Raw genomic sequence first — 16,595 nt, 5'->3', positions numbered from 1 at the left:
CACTAGTTCAAATGAGTTCTTTTTTTCTGTCTCTCTTACATTACCTTCTTCCTTATCCCACTCTCCAATTTTGTAGATAAAGAAACTAAAGTTCAGGGAATTAGGGTGGTTTTTCCAAATTTCACAGCTTCTATCATCTCATGCTTTTTTTTTTTTTTGCCTTTTTGCCATTTTCTTGGGCCGCTCCCGCGGCACATGGAGGTTCCCAGGCTAGGGGTCAAATCAGAGCTGTAGCCGCCGGCCTACGCCACAGCCACAGCAACGCGGGATCCAAGCTGCATCTGCAACCTACACCATAGCTCACGGCAACGCCGGATCCTTAACCCACTGAGCAAGGCCAGGGATCGAACCCGCAACCTTGTGGTTCCTAGTCAGATTCGTTAACCACTGAGCCATGATGAGAACTCCGTATCATCTCATGTATTGAATCTATCTAATATATGAAAGTATTACCTATTTGTTTTTTAAAAAACAGGGTGGAATCATACATACTACTGATATACTTTTAAGTCAGCTAATAAAGTTGTTATATAAAGGCAACTTTATGTTGGTCTATGTGTAGAGCCACTGAACTCTCATGTAACTCTCCCTAGAGCAGCAGAAGAGAAAAGGAAAGAAAGAGACCCTGTGGTAGAGAATAAGTGGGACCTTATGTGCCAATACTAGGTCCACGTTATAGACCCCTGTTGTGAGCCTCTCACCTCTGCATGAACAAGGAGTCATCCTAAGCTGACTTTCTTTATTCTGGCACATTATTTAATGTGTTCTGCTTTGCAGCAGCACCAACAACACATAAAACTCAGTTAGGCACTGAGGTTAGAGATAGTGGGCACTAGAAGTCACAATAGAACAGTGTCATGGGCATAGACCTACTGGATTTGAGTCTCCCTTGTACAGACTGAGAAGACATTTGGTGCAGATGCCAAAACAACATGGGTCTGAATGGTGATAATGGACCCTGCAGATAATAATCTTGGGTAGATGATGATCCACTGAAAATTGTGAAAGCCTAGGCTAGGAGAGAGAGAAATATGAGCTATTTCCTAACCTGACTTACTAGCGAGAACCAGAAATGTTCATTTAGAGTTACTACATATAAAGACTTCAGCCTTCTTTAATCTATACCAAAAGAAGAGAAGCCCAATGGCCCTTTACTCACTTACCCTTTAAGAATGAGTTTCCACTTAGGGATGGCTCCTAAACAGGTACCCTCAACTTCCCACAGATAAGGTGGTGACGAAACAAAGAACCCAAAGGCAGTGTTCTGAGGAAATGCCTGTGTCTATTCCAAACATAAGGAGAGATACCCTTCTAATCACCACTCACAGAAGAGGTTGCCATTTTATATTTCCATCCTCACAAAACCTTTCGTGTTACAGGGCATTCTCTGAATCCCTTTATTTTGAACATCACAGCACTGTTTGGATAAGTTACTTTATCCTGAAATATCCTCAATCAATGCAAGTTTTAGATGCTTATAAAGTTTATCTGGCAAAATTGGTTAAACATTCTTTCAAAGAGCAAAACTACACAGGTTTAGTAATTATCCTTGGAGATGACCTCCAAATTGAAGTGTTGGATATTACTGTAAAACTCACCTTAAAAGCAGCATAGTAAGTAGTTGTATCCTTAAGGTCACATACATAGGGCTTACAGTACAAGTGAAAATAACAACAACAACAAAAAAATCAAGCATCCAAGTGTTCAGCAAATATGTAATTGGGCCTCAAGATGAATTTCCATTGAAAGCATCATCAAGGTTTCCAAGAGTGATATATCAAAACCAACCTGATGGGAGGGAAAATAATGTACCTTGGAAAACCATATCAGATGACTCAGAAAATGGCTTTAGTGATGCAAAGACCATTTGCCATGGTCACACATAAAGAAATTGAATAAAATCATCGCATTAAATTGGAGAGTGGGAACTCTATTGAATATTCTGTGATAACCTATATGGGAAAAGAATCTGAGAAAGAATGGATATGTATATATGTCTAACTGAATTACCTATGGTACAGAAGAAATTAACACATTTTTAAATCAATTATACTTCAACAAAAATTTTTTATTTTATTTATTTTTTAGTCTTTTTGCCTTTTCTAGGGCCACTCCCATGGCATATGGAGGTTGCCAGGCTAGGGGTCAAATCGGAGCTGAGGCCGCCGGCCTATGCCAGAGCCACAACAACTCGGGATCCAAGCTGCGTCTGCAACCTAGACCACAGCTCACGGCAATGCTGGATCCTTAACCCACTGAGCAAAGCCAGGGATCAAACCCACAACCTCGTGGTTCCTAGTCGGATTCATTAACCACTGAGCCATGATGGGAACTCCTAAAATTTTTCTAAATGAAAAAAATTTTTAAAAATTGAGAGTGGGGTAGTTCCCATCATGGCTCATCATGCTGTGAGCTGTGGTGTAGGTCGCAGACATGGCTCGGATTCCACACTGCTGTGGCTGTGGTGTAAGCCAGCGGCTACAGCTCCGATTCGACCCCTGGCCTGGAAACCTCCATATGCCCCGGATGAGGCCCTAAAAAGACAAAAGACAAAAAAAAAAAATTGTGAATAGGGAAGAAGCAATATTTCTTAATTTTACATAATATGTGATTGAGTATATAATGTGTAATATATATTTTATATAATATGATTTAAAGTATAACTAAAACAATAAATGTATTTAAGTAGTTATCTATCTATTTCATTTAGGTCAGCCTAAAAATGTCTGGACTTTTTTCATTGTGAAGTTGGAGAGCTGTCATCACATATTCAGAGGCATCCTGTATGGTCACATGCACTATTTATGGACACCCACCACCCTACCCTAATACTAGCTTTAGCTCCTTGACATTCCTCTCCTTTTATATCCTAGGCTCCAGATTCAGCAAGCTTTGTGTCTGCTTATGCCCTTTGACCCTCTGGCCAAGAGGAAACATCCGATATTTATATTAGAATGAACTTCATGTAGTGGTTATTCATTTATTATTTTTAGGGCTTCTGGATCATTAAAAAGCAGCCTAGTTTTGGGAATTCCCATTGCAGCGCAGCAGTAATGAGCCTGACTAGTATGAGGACACGGGTTTGATCCCTGGCCTTAATCAGTGGGTTAAGGATCCAGCATTGCTGTGAGCTGTGGTGTAGGTCACAGACACAGCTCAGATCTGGCTTTATTGAGGCTGGGGCGTAGGCCAGCAGCTGCAACTCTGATTTAACCTTCTCTATGCTGTGGGTGAGGCCCTAAAAAAGACAAAAAAAAAAAAAAAAAAAAAAAAAAAAAGCAACCTAGTTTTTACACCTCAACTTGTTGAGATTTTTTTTAAAAGGATGTGATACCTTCCCAACAAACATGATATTAAACATCTATAAAGCTGGAGCAGTAATCATGGCAAGTAACAAAGAAGGACTTGAGGCTGACTCTGAATAATAAAAAAAAAGGATGAGAATGTCAACAACTAATGAGATATCTTGCCAATTCAGTGATTAAAACTATACAAGAGGTGTTTTTTTTTCTGTTTCTTTTTTTTTTTGTCTTTTGTCTTTTCAGGGCTGCACCTGTGGCATATGGAAGTTCCTAAGCTAGGGGTCGAATCAGAGCTATAGCTGCCAGCCTACGCCACAGCCACAGCAATGCGGGATCCAAGCTGTGTCTGCAACCTACACCACAGCTCATGGCAATGCCAGATCCTTAACCCACTCAGCGAGGCCAGGGATCAAACCCTCAACCTCATGGTCACTAGTGGGGTTCGTTAACTGAGCCATGGTCACTAGTGGGGTTCGTTAACTGAGCCATGACGGGAACTCCAAGAGGTTTTTAAATTCTTGCAAAATTCTATCCTAGCAAGGGTGAAACCACTATCAATAGCTATTAGTCAAACCTTTAAGCTTCCAATTCAATAAACAAATATGTCTTCTAAAACTTATTGGAAAATATTACTTCTCCTGAGGGCTGAATTCACTGTGCTGATGTAGATTTAAAACACTAACCCTAGAGGAATTCCATTACCATGCACAAAATCAATTTTATCAAGATGCAGCTGGAAGTGTCTTTGAGAGTCTGTTAATATTGTCAAGTGGAAAAAATTATCCTACATTTAAACTGTATAAGTCCTTCAAAAAATTGTTTTAAACTTCTCTGTAAAAAAATCTTTCTTGGGAATTTCTGAACTGATATATTAAGCACGGCTCAGAGGAAAGAGCTAAGAAAAAGCTATACACAGATCCCACTTGCAAAGTGACATGTTGGTAACTGAAAGCTGTTGTTTCAGAAGCAATTAGGCCAATTAAGCTTGACAGCATGATTTCAAGAGATGCTGTGCAAGCCCCTATCCAAAACGAGAATCTGTAATGGAACAAGGAATAGCTGATAAATGCACAGATGCAACTTTGGAGTGCTATCTATAAACCCCTTGCCCTTGGAAAAGACAGTGGAGTGAGATGATAATGATGGTGATTCTAAATTTCTGTTTAATCCTTTTCAAAGGGAGGAAGTTGTATCAAGAAGCAGGTCCCACCACCTACCAATGAAGAGATGTGGTATATGGAGAAAGACTACGCCTGATGCATGCAAGGAAGAGAAAACCTGCCAAAATTTTCTTTGTAAGTTATTATTTCAAAGGAAGATCTCCACACAAGTCTAAACGAAACAGAACTTAAGGCAAAATAGGTAATAAGGAGATCTGGGCTTTTATTTTGAAATTAATAAAATGTGGTTGATTATACAAAGGCCCAAATTAAGCAAAACTGTGAATTAAGTTCACTTCATGCCTGAATCAGATAGAAAAGATAATACAGAAAAATACCCACAAATATTATGGTGAAGACATATAAACTTGGTGATTGACAGTATTAGATTTAATTTGCAAAACAGTATTGGGTTAAAACTAAAAGATTTATAAAAATACTTTTCACAGTTAAAAATATACTTGCTTTAAAAACTCACTAAATTCACCACTGATCATGATTTCAGCTCTGTGATTCATGCCAAAATCTTTATAAACAAAGACAGACAATATTCCTGCATTTGGTGTTATTTTTCTCTCTCTCTTTCTTTCTTCTATTGCTTAACAAGAGTCAGGAGGAGATGCACTGCTTCTCAAAGGCAGAGCCCTTGGCTGATGAACACACAAAAATAACGCCATGCTTGGGTGGGTAGTTACAGATCTGTGGTGGCAGAAATGAAGAGTAAATCTCAGCTCCTCAGAAAAAGTGAGGGCAACCTTTTTTCCAAGAGGGCAACCTGACTCATGATCATTTTCTGAAGCAATTTACACCAGTAGCCAGCTCGGTTACAATAGCTGGTGGGCAAGTATTAGACAGAGATGACTCTTTTATAGCCAAAACACAAAAAATTAGATTATGAGTTTTCCTGTAAATACATAATAAAGTTGGTTGGTCCTGGATAGAAAAGGAAATGTGTACTTCCAGAATTTTACTTTAGGATAGAAAGTTCCAAGTTCAGCTGCTTTAGAATTGACTGGAAAGCTTATTAAAAATACAGTTGCTTGGGTCCACCCCAAACCTTAGATGGAAAAATCTTAGCATTTTAAAAAAACTCCCTATCCTATGTATTCTGATGATTTTGTGTCTTGCAAAGCTTGAGGACTGCTGCTCTCAAGGGCAGTGCTGGTACGTTTTATGCTGCAAATCATTAATATTTCTGATGTCAGTTACTCACGTGTAAACCTTAAGAACAAAATCCTTTTCTTCCTTCAATTCTGTGAGCGACTGCAGGACATCCAGGACACTTAGGACAGCACATCCATATGGTCTTCGGTAGTGCAGGTGAGCAGGGCCCTTCTTTGAGTCATTTAGAAGCATCCGGCCTGGGGCACAGCAGAAAACACCCGTCAGACTGAGAACTCTTTGTCCCTCTACAGGATCACTGAATTGTCATCCAAGGATGCCAGAACTACAGGCATTTTAGAGACTGTTTAAATTGGAAGATGAAGGGAGCCATCTAAGGATGCAAGGATACTTATGTGGAGGAATGCCAAACAAGACTTTGGCCAGGGCTCTTCCCCTGCACCACATTCAATTAATCATTCATGCTACCCACCTCAACACCAACAGTACATTTATTAATCATATGATATAAAACAGTGGTTTCATGAATTTCTTAGAAAAACCAGCATGCTAATAGATTTAAACTTCTTTGGTATATTTAGGATGCATCATTTAGTATCTTAGTTGCCAGATAAAAACTATGTATGCACAGATAAGGAGGACAATGTACAATTCTTCTAACCAAATTCTGCTGCCAAAGCTGCTCATGAACCACTGTGGGAGTGAGAATAGTCTCAGAAAGTAAATGGGAGCTTACTTGCCCTGCTTATCAAGGCTATGCCTACAGTGGCAACAGGACTTGAAATGTAAAACTGGAACCTCAACAAATGTTTTATCAAGTACAGCTAAATAGTTATTTTGCTGGCAAAGGATTAAATATATTCTTTGATAAAAATGTCCAAGAGATGCCAGAAAACCAAACCTATGAAGAAAGACCTTTTAGTCAAAGGCCCCCAAATTATTTCATAAACTTGAAATAAGACTGGGGAAAACCAGGAAGCAAAAAATCACTATTTTCATTTTGGGTGGGGTAGACATGAGATACCACCTATCTTCTGCAGTAATGATAGTAACTCTGACTTTGTGGAAAATAGCACAGTTACACACTTTTGGATACAAAACACAGCAAAAGCCATTCACTACTTGTTAAGCTGGCAACCCTAGCAACCTGTTATAAGTTCTCTGAGGCAGAGGGCTGGTTCAGAGGCTGAGAAATAGGTGGAGAGAATGTAAAAAAAATAACGACTTGAAATAAAGAACATTGGTCCAAAAACAAATCGGGAGCAGGAAATTTTCAGTGGGAAAAAAAAATCCTTTCATTTACACCAAATTCAGCTATTACATAAGCTGAGCTTAGGGTAGAGCTCTAATATAAGCCAGATTCTTATCTCGAGACCTGAAGTAACAGGGAGGAGCTAGGGAGAAGACAAGGGTCATACATAATGGATGCTTATCCCAAGTTGGGCTGGTCTTAGTTATGTAAATAGATAAAATTGATCATACCTATTCGTATCACATGGGCAACTATATATAAGTCTCTCTTCATATCTTTGCTGCTCAGATCCTAAGAGAAGAGAACAAGTAAGTAAATTAAGGCAAAAAATAATTATAATTTTTTCACTTCAAACCTCATAATGTTTTGCTTTTGTTTCAGTATTATAAGTGGGGGAAGGGTAATATTAAAGCACCTATAAATTTAGTGTTATAAGATTCCTGCACTGAAAGTGTGGATATCTCATATGCCTTCGGAAGTTTATTTTATTGACAATTTTTTTCTAGCCCTTATTTAGACCACCGAACAAATACCTACAAATGTTCTCATAATAGAAATCTTCATGACATTGCCTTATCCATGTTTATTCTAAAATCATATAAAACATTTTATAACAAAAGAATTTTTTTTTTTTTTTTTTTTTTTTTTTTTGCTTTTTAGGGCCACACTGGTGGCATATGGAATTTTCCAGGCTAGGGGTTGAATCGGAGCTGTAGCCTCCGACCTACGCCACAGCCACAGCCATGTGGGATCTGAGCCGCACCTGCAACCTACACCTACAGCTCATGGCGATGCCGGATCCTTAACCCACTGAGCAAGGCCAGGGACCGAACCTGCAACCTCATGGTTCCTAGTCAGATTCGTTAACCACTGAGCCACAATGGGAACTCCAACAAAAGAAATTTTTAATGCACAAAAAAATGGTAAAACACCAAAAGGCTCACTAATGACTGAAATTCTGAAAGTTTATTCTCTACTAATTTTACATTTACTCTATTGTCCAAAAATGATTATTACACATTAGATATGGTCTCTAGAAAAGAGATTAATATAGTTTTAGTGAAACTTCAATAACTAGATCACCCATTTCTAAATTTAAATATGTACCATTGTGCTGAAGCTATAAAGCTGAAAATTGTTTTACCTAGAAAATTTTAATGGATTCCTTTAAGTAAACAAATCTGATCCAGAATCAGAAACTTCAAAAACTAGAGTTATAAAAATAATTCCATACACTAAATTATTTGTTTAGAACATATTTTGAAATGTTTATGGGTATATATTTATACTTTATTTAACACATTATACTTTAATAAAACTCCCTTTAATATGTATTCTGTTTCAGACTTTTTGTCAGGTCATCAACTTGCTGTTCACTCCACTGTTCTGAATGATGACTGATGGAGTAATCACCATCTTTAATGAGACAGGTTCCTGTGATTTCCCTTTTGTTTCCAGGAAAAGGTCCCTCAGTTCCATTTCCCTCCCATCTTTCATCTTTTTATTAGTCCCCCTTTTCAATAAAGCAGGAAAAGGGACAATCAAAGTGTACTCATGATTTGGAATGAGCTTTGGATCCAGAAACCCCATGTTTGCTTTATGTTTATATCCTGTAGCAGGATTAGGGCTAGGGTGAGGCAAGCAAGGCACTTAAAGTACAAAATCCAAGAAGTTTTCATTCTCAGGATCCTGTGCTTTGCTTGCTTTACCATAATCCCAGCTCTGCCTTCTAGAGTGGTCCTGAACATATGAAAGAAAAGGAGACATCAAAAAGTAATGTGTAATGGTGAAATTGAAGCTTTTAGATTCTAGGTGGTTATAATATTTTGTCAAATCTTTAATGGAATAATGAAATGTATTGACAATGAAATGCTTTACAAAACAATTTCACATAGGAGTTCCCGTTGTGGCATAGTGTAAATGAATCTGACTAGAAACCATGAGGTTGCAGGTTCAATCCTTGGCCTTGCTCGGTGGGCTAAGGATCCGGCATTGCTGTCAGCTGTGGTGTAGGTCACAGACATAGCTCAGATCTGGTATTGCTGTGGCTGTGGTGTAGGCTGGTAGCTGTAGCTCTGAATCAACCCCTAGCCTAGGAACCTCCCTATGCTGCAGGTGTGGCCCTAAAATGCAAAAAAAAAAAAAAAAAAAAAAAAAAGCGATTTCACATAAATAGTTTTTCTTGTATTTTTTGGCCGCATCTGCAATATATGGAAGTTTCCAGGCCAGGGATTGAATCCAAGCTGCAGCTGTGACCTATTCCATAGCTGTAACAATGCCAGATCCTTAATCCAATGTGCCACCATGGGAATTCCCACATAAATTGTTATCTGTGTAATCATAAAGATATATTTTTGCATGAAAGTTGTCTTTTGATATTGAAAAAGGATGTTTCAGACTCCATTTCAATAAACCTTTCAGTTTAAAATGATATACTCAAATAGCAATGTATTTTGACACATATTAAGATGGCCACTAAATAACAAACAGAAATTAAAAAACAGATTACCATTTTTATGTAATTTGGGGGACTGAAACAAGTTTATTACTGAAGGATATAAAAACGACACACTTCGAAGTGAAATGGTTCCTTCTATATAGCTTGGATTGTGTTAATCCAAACTATCAAATAACGAGTATAATTATAAATCCCAATATACCTATAGAATTCAAACCAGTTACCAAAGCTGACCAAACACTAGCCAAATGGGTTGTGCGCAAGAGCATGGGACCTCTCCCTTGGCTCTGTTTAAGTGAATAAAAGGAAGAAGCCTAAATATAATTTATGATATTTTCTAAGCGGCTGGGTATGGGCTTTTTTTTTTTTTTTTTTTGACTTTTTAGGGTTGCACCTGCAGCATATGGAAATTCTCAGGCTGGGGGTCAAATAGGAGCTGCAGCTGCTGCTGGCCTTTGTCACAGCCACAGCAACGCCAGATCCGAGCTGCGTCTGCGACCTACACCACAGCTCATGGCAACACTGGATCCTAAACCCATTGAGTGAGGCCAGGGATCGAACCCACATCCTCATGGATACTAGTTGGGTTCCTAACCTAATGAGGCACAATGGGAACTCTGGGGCTCTTTCTGACCATGTTGCACATGGTACCCAGAACTTTCTGTGGCATTTATTTGAAGTCAATAAAAATAAGGGAATAATAAGCATAAGAAAAATATTTTAAGTCAAAATATAATTTGTAAGTTTTACATAATTCCAATGTCAAAATTCTGTGGCATTTATTTGAAGTCAATAAAAATAAGGGAATAATAAGCATAAGAAAAATATTTTAAGTCAAAATATAATTTGTAAGTTTTACATAATTCCAATGTCAAAATTCAATGTAAAAGCTATCTTATTAAGTATAAGAGCATGGTGAAACACCCTTATCATAGAGTTATTAAACCTACACTCTCTAAGACTAAGTATGACCATCCATGTCACAAGACCAGTAAAACTAAGATGGGAAGAGAGGTAACTCACCCACCATTCATCTGGTGAGCAGGGTTTGAATCCAGATTTACTCAATGGATCATACCCTCCAATCCTACATAATTAGGAAGCTGGTTCCCAACTACCTGCTGGGTAGAGAGGATAGTGATTCAGGGATCAGCATCTGTTCAGTTGCTGATGTGCCATTTGAAACAGGGAAAAGTCATTTCACTTCCCTGTGCCTGGACTGACTTTTTCTGTAGAGATAATGGGATTTACAAATATAAAATACAGCCAACTTATTCATTCTTATGCTATAGAAAAGAAGACAATATTTTAACAAATGATGTTATTATACTAATAATCAAGTTCACTCTTAATTCCAAGAAATCACTACCTAAAATTCTATTTTGAAATGTGAAAGAGTATAAATAAATGTGAAACATATAATGCCAAACCAATGAAGGAGAAAAAAAACCCACAAATTCATTTTCTGAGTTAGTCACTCAAATATAAGAGAAAATAAACATACATTCATTTATTTATGTCACAAATTATTGAGACCTTAGTATTTGCTAGGCACTGTGTGTGAGGCACAGGACATCTAATAAACAGTTGCTGGACATCTAATAAACAGTTAAGACACAGATATGTTCTCTCATGCACATATACACAGCCATTGCTGATCATGAAAAGCATCAAAATCCTCACTGTATTAGACGTTCACATAAATATGAAACACTTCCTTTTTTGACAAAATTCTTCCTGCACAGAAAGCTCTGAAATTTAACACAGTCAGGAAAAAAACAACCTTTACCAAGAACAGGACTGTGAACAGATAATGTGACTGTAATGTGGCTCTGAAGTCAGCTTGAATAACCCTGCAAGACCACTCCATTTGTACCCTCTTCTTGATGCTTAGGTAAGCTAACAGGGTGACACTGACCACAGCTATGGCTGCATTTTCCTTGCATTTACTCTAAAACTCTGCAACACATATGTCAATCTGGAAAATTCCTTTGGCCCAGAGGAGGAACTCAAGTCTTAAGTAATTAGAAATCAGGTTCCACCAAAATTATTATTTCATATAGCTTTTATTATTTCATAAAGCTTTAAGCAAAACATGAAAATCCTGCTAAGGACAATGTTGTTCAAAAATCTTGTGGGCTTTGAAAAAAATTCCTCAAATCGTCTTTAGGATCTTTACAAAAAATTCAGGGCTGTACTGCAAAGGGAATTATAAAAGTGGGTATTTTTAGCAGCCTTGTGTCTTCCCACTGTGGCAGAATAAGAGCACATCATAAGTGTTATGTGCCTCTCAGATTTATAAAGCTGGAGCTACAGCTTAGGCCTCTGGGCCCATACAGATAATTAAAATGCAGCTAAATGAAAATTTTGATTTACTGTAATTACATTCAAATATCATCATAATTAAGTTCATTTTTCAAGAGACAAGGACTGCACTCATCATATTCAAGGATAGCACACACAGAGCTCTGTTCCCACAATGCCAAAGAACAAGGAATCAATGATTTCTTTTGCTGCTTTAACCAAATAATATCAGAGAACCGGGTCTAGAAAAGTCTCCTAAGGTCACTGGGACATTCTACACAGATAGGTTTCTCATCTCATTCTATCCTGTTTCAGGAAGGTGGCCCCAGAGAACCAGCTCACTGTTCAGGCACTCAGAGGCCTTCAGAAGCTCTCCCCCAATATACTAACCTAACCTCATTACCTCAGTTTGGACTCTTTTCTTGGTCCTTCTCATACTGAAGAAATAGCATTGATCTTTCCAGACTAAACCACCTCAAATCCCTTCACTGTCTCCACGGGTCTGCTTTTCATGCTTTCACTTTCTGCATTATCTCCTAAGCTTTGAATGCTGAGCTCAAAGATGTACAAAATTTCATTCTAGCTCAGCTAGATTTGTAAATTTTTCTGTACTTCTGGAGCATTTTTAATAAAAGCTACCCCTGTAAAAGAGGCTTATGACTCTGCAGTAACATCATTTGAAGTTCTGATAACATAAAGTTGTAGTAAATGAACAAAAAAGTCAGGTAAACAAATTCAATTTTATCTTTCAGAGAAAGTCACATATTAGAGCCCTAGATAAACCACATTTGTGTTTAAGAGGCACACCATAAGCCTTGAGATACCTGACTGTCACATGTCAATCAAAAACCACATACAAGGGTAGTGGCACTATGACACTATCATACTTCCCTGCACTCAACAGGTTTTGATGTATCTCAGTATCACTGAAGCAGAGAAAAGAATCCACAGCAGTCAAAGCTGGTTTAAAACAGTGACATGATCTTGTTTTTCTCTTCAGTAAATAAACTCAAATGCAGCTGGGCAGTTAAGTTTTACAACTGGGTAAAAAAAATTTAGTAAATCAGAATCAACTTTAAGGGTATACAAGGCAATGTGGTATTGTGAGGGTGAGCACTTTCCAATAAACAGGTTACCAAGATTTTGATGAGTCCGTGATCTTGAAGACCAAGAATAATAGCTTGGTTATTCAGAAAAAATGAAAGTATGGATCGTGGCACAAAGGGATTCTCTGTTTAATGTTTGAAAAAAGGAGGACTATTTAGTTTGTCTCTCTTTATGTGAACTCACTAAAAAACTACAAAGCTATAAATCTGGTAGATGCCTTTAGAGAAACTGTACTTAGACATTAGAGAAATTCCCAGTGGCCCTGAATAAGAATAGTAAGAAAGACCTTTTCTCAGATTTTAAGTATCTATTAAATAACTTTTAAAATGTACACTAGTAAAAGGTATTTGATTGTGTTTCTTTAATAAAAAATTCAATTAAAACAGAAGTTAATTTCGGTTTTCTTAAATATTTCATTAAAACCTGAGAGAAACATAAATCAAGTTCTATTCTCCACAGTGCATGGGGAAATAAGAATAAACGCTTGTTTCCAGAGCAACAATATCTACATAGCAGGGCCCTAGTTAGAGTCAACAGCAGAGAAGGGAAAGAGAATTTGCACATACTGTAAAAAGGGCACACATTCGTTCTATCTTCTCTGGGTTCCTTGGCCCACCATTCTTGTTCAGTCTCACCAGAAACCGCTCACTGAAATGTAGGAGAAAGAGACAGAAATGTAAGGGACTGCATGCTCCAGAACAAATAAAAAGGCCATTTACAGAGTAAGCCTAAACACTTCCGGGACAGCTCACAGTGACCAGCAAGGCCAAAAGCACATGTCTAGGGGCAGGAAACTATTTTCTTGCCAAGCAACATGCAACAGAGACTACAAAACTGCTTGATAGGTGTTGCTATTTACTTGCCAGTTGTGGCTCTCATGCCCCTAAAGGTGTGTGCTCCCTGAGGGCAGCAATGAGGGTTATGTATTCTATTTTTCCCAAATACCCCTCAAAGCTCTGGGCATAACAGTAAGCTCATAAGAAGCATATTTTTTTTTATGTGAACATTCAGATCATCATAAAAATATTCATGATACTAGGTCCAAAAGAGTCTACATTACCCAGTTTACATCTTCCCATATAACTTTTGAGAATCATTTTACGGCTAAGAAAAAAATGTTACAGGGACTTGCAAAAACTTGGGTAAAAAGTCAAAAAGAAATAATGTACGGTAACTAAAGCTCTAATTGCATTTAATAGAGACATTAAAATATTTTATTCCTGGAGTTCCTGTCATGGCTCAGCAGAAACAAATCTGACTAGTAAATCATGAGGATGCAGGTTTGATCCCTGGGCCTCGCTCAGCAGATTAAGGATTCAGCATTGCCATGAGCTATGGCATAGGTTGCAGATGCAGCTCGGATCTGGCATTGCTGTGGCTATGGTGTAGGCTAATAACTGCAGCTCCAGTTCGACCCCTAGCCTGGGAATCTCCATATGCTGCAGGTGTGGCCCTAAAAAGACAAAAAAAAAAAAAAAAATTTTTTTTTTATGCTTCAAATAAAGGTTAATTCTTGAAGGAAATTATTGGACTGAGAAATGTTAGAAAAAGTGTTTTCAGTATCTGGAGAAGTGTCTCCTTGCTCTCTTATCTCCTTCCTGCCCCTGCCTAGGATTTCATTCCCATCTCTTTATCCCAAGGTCTCTACCAACCATAACAGGAAAACTGAGCCATGGCAAAGACAAAGTATGTGATTCTAAAAGTAATTTACTTCTTCTGTGCCCAGAGTCATGTATTCATTACATATATGAGATATCAGTAAAAGGGCAATACTAAAATATTGTAATAGGATTACAAAATATGGTATATTTTTAAAAAAGTTTTATTTCGGAGTTCCCGTTGTGGCGCAGTGGTTAATGAATCCGACTAGGAACCATGAGGTTGCGGGTTCGATCCCTGGCCTTGCTCAGTGGGTTAAGGATCCGGTGTTGCCGTGAGCTGTGGTGTAGGTTGCAGACACGGCTCGGATCCCATGTTGCTGTGGCTCTGGCGTAGGCCGGTGCCTACAGCTCTGATTAGACCCCTAGCCTGGGAACCTCCATATGCCGCAGAAGCAGCCCTAGAAAAGGCAAAAAGACAAAAAAAAAATTTATTGCCCCAATATGTTATTTTTTTCCTACTGTACAACATGGTGACCCAGGTACACATACATGTATACATTCTTTTTCTCACATTATCATGCTCCATCATAAGTGCCTAGACATAGTTCCCAGTGCTACACAGCAGGATCTCATTGCTAATCCATTCCAAAGGCAACAGCCTGCATCTATTAAATATGGTATAATATTAATTGCACAGCTTGCTTAACTTGTTCACATATTCATTTGTTCATTTAGTTGACATACAGTTATTAAATTCTCTGTGCTAAACATAGGAATACAAATGTGAACACAACGTATACAAGACACTTTTCTTTCTAGAGCTTAACTTGGGAGGCACTTAAAAGTACAGAAATGAAGCTCAGAAAAGATCTAGGTCAGATATAAATTTGAGGGTCTTCAGCCAGGGGGATTAGATGGGAACAAGAAGAGAATATGCACAGAATAAGGAGAAAAAAAGGGGCTTTGGTCAGAATCCCAAGGAGCATTTATATTTAAGAAATAAGTAAAGGAAGAACAACGAGCAAAGTAGACATATAAGGACAAAGAGAAAAACAGAAGAAAAATAAGGATGGTGGAATTCTATATTAGTTAAGGGGAAAAAGTGTCTGAAAGAGGAAGGATGGATCAATGAGGCCCAAGGGCACTGAGAATCATGTGAAATGATAACAAAACAGTGTGTGCTGGATGTTAGAAATCATCAGTGATTTTGGCAGGAACCCTTCTGATAACTGATGAAGAGGCCAGTGTGAGAAGCAAAAAATAAGCAGAAACAGTGAGTCTAAACTACTCTTTGAAGAGGTGAAAGTGATGAACTTTTACTTAAATGGGCATGTTGAGTTGAGGGAGGTCTTCGTTTAAAGATAGCATAAACCATATGTATATATTCATTTTCAATGAAAGTATAAAAATTCAGTAACAGTGCACAGTAGTTTCAACAAATAGTGCTGAATAATCCGTATTAAAAAAAACTGAACTTTGATCCTTGCCTATAAGAAATTAACTTGAATTGATCATAGACCTAAACATAAGAGCTAAAACTATAAAACTATAAGAATACACACCAGAAAAATGAGACAAATACCTTTGCATCTTGTTCACATTTGTATTTCCATATTGAGCACACAGTAGAAAAATCTTTGTGATCTAGGATTTTTAAGCAAATATGACGAATTACAACAAAATGGTAAATTGGGCTTTATCAAAATTAAAACCATTGTCTCTTCAAAAGACATTGCTAAGAAATGAAAAGACAAGCTATAGACTAGAAGAAAATATTTATAAACACTCACCTAAGAAAGGACTGTATTGAAAACATAAAATCTCAGAACTCAATACGAAGTAACAACTCAAAAAGTGGATAAAAAAGGAGTTCCTGTCGTGGCGCAGTGGAAACAAATTTGACTAGGAACCATGAGGTTGTGGGTTCCAATCCCTGGCACTGCTCAGCGGGTTAAGGATCCGGCATTGCCATGGGCTGTGGTGTAGGTCACAGACACAGCTCTGATACAGCATTGTTGTAGGTGTGGCGTAGGCCGGCAGCTACAGCTCTGATTCGACCCCTAGCCTGGGAACCTCCATGTGGCACAGGTGCAGCCCTAAAAAGACAAAAGACCAAAAAAAAAAAAAAGAAAAAAAAAGGACAAAGATCTGAACACATCTTTCACCAAAAAATATATAGGTGTGGCAACAAAGCTCTAGAAAACATCACTAGTAACTAGAGAAACATACTACACACCTACTAGAATTGCTAAAATTAAAGACTGAATATACCACAGATGGGCAAGAATA

General features: G+C 37.9%; 1 protein-coding gene across 32 annotated transcripts in view; it reads right to left on the bottom strand.

Moving 5' to 3' along the window:
• DOCK3 (dedicator of cytokinesis 3) overlaps positions 1-16,595 on the bottom strand; it is a 507,677-nt gene that overhangs the window by 130,971 nt on the left and 360,111 nt on the right. For all 32 annotated transcript variants that reach the window (XM_021068832.2, XM_021068840.2, XM_084988414.1 and 29 more), the window contains 3 exons: positions 13,272-13,353; positions 7,067-7,127; positions 5,676-5,823 (listed from right to left, as the gene is read on the bottom strand). In XM_021068832.2, coding sequence (XP_020924491.2) covers positions 5,676-5,823; positions 7,067-7,127; positions 13,272-13,353 — 291 coding nt within the window. The remainder of the gene's footprint in view (positions 1-5,675; positions 5,824-7,066; positions 7,128-13,271; positions 13,354-16,595) is intronic.

Source organism: Sus scrofa, chromosome 13 (assembly GCF_054392235.1).
Source record: "Sus scrofa isolate SSC_HxYL_T2T_F1_AM1 chromosome 13, Sscrofa_HxYL_maternal_Yorkshire_Landrace_v2.0, whole genome shotgun sequence".
In the NCBI taxonomy this organism is placed as follows: domain Eukaryota; kingdom Metazoa; phylum Chordata; class Mammalia; order Artiodactyla; family Suidae; genus Sus; species Sus scrofa.
Note: the sequence above shows the minus strand (reverse complement) of the source record. Positions and strands in the feature narration are given on the sequence as shown.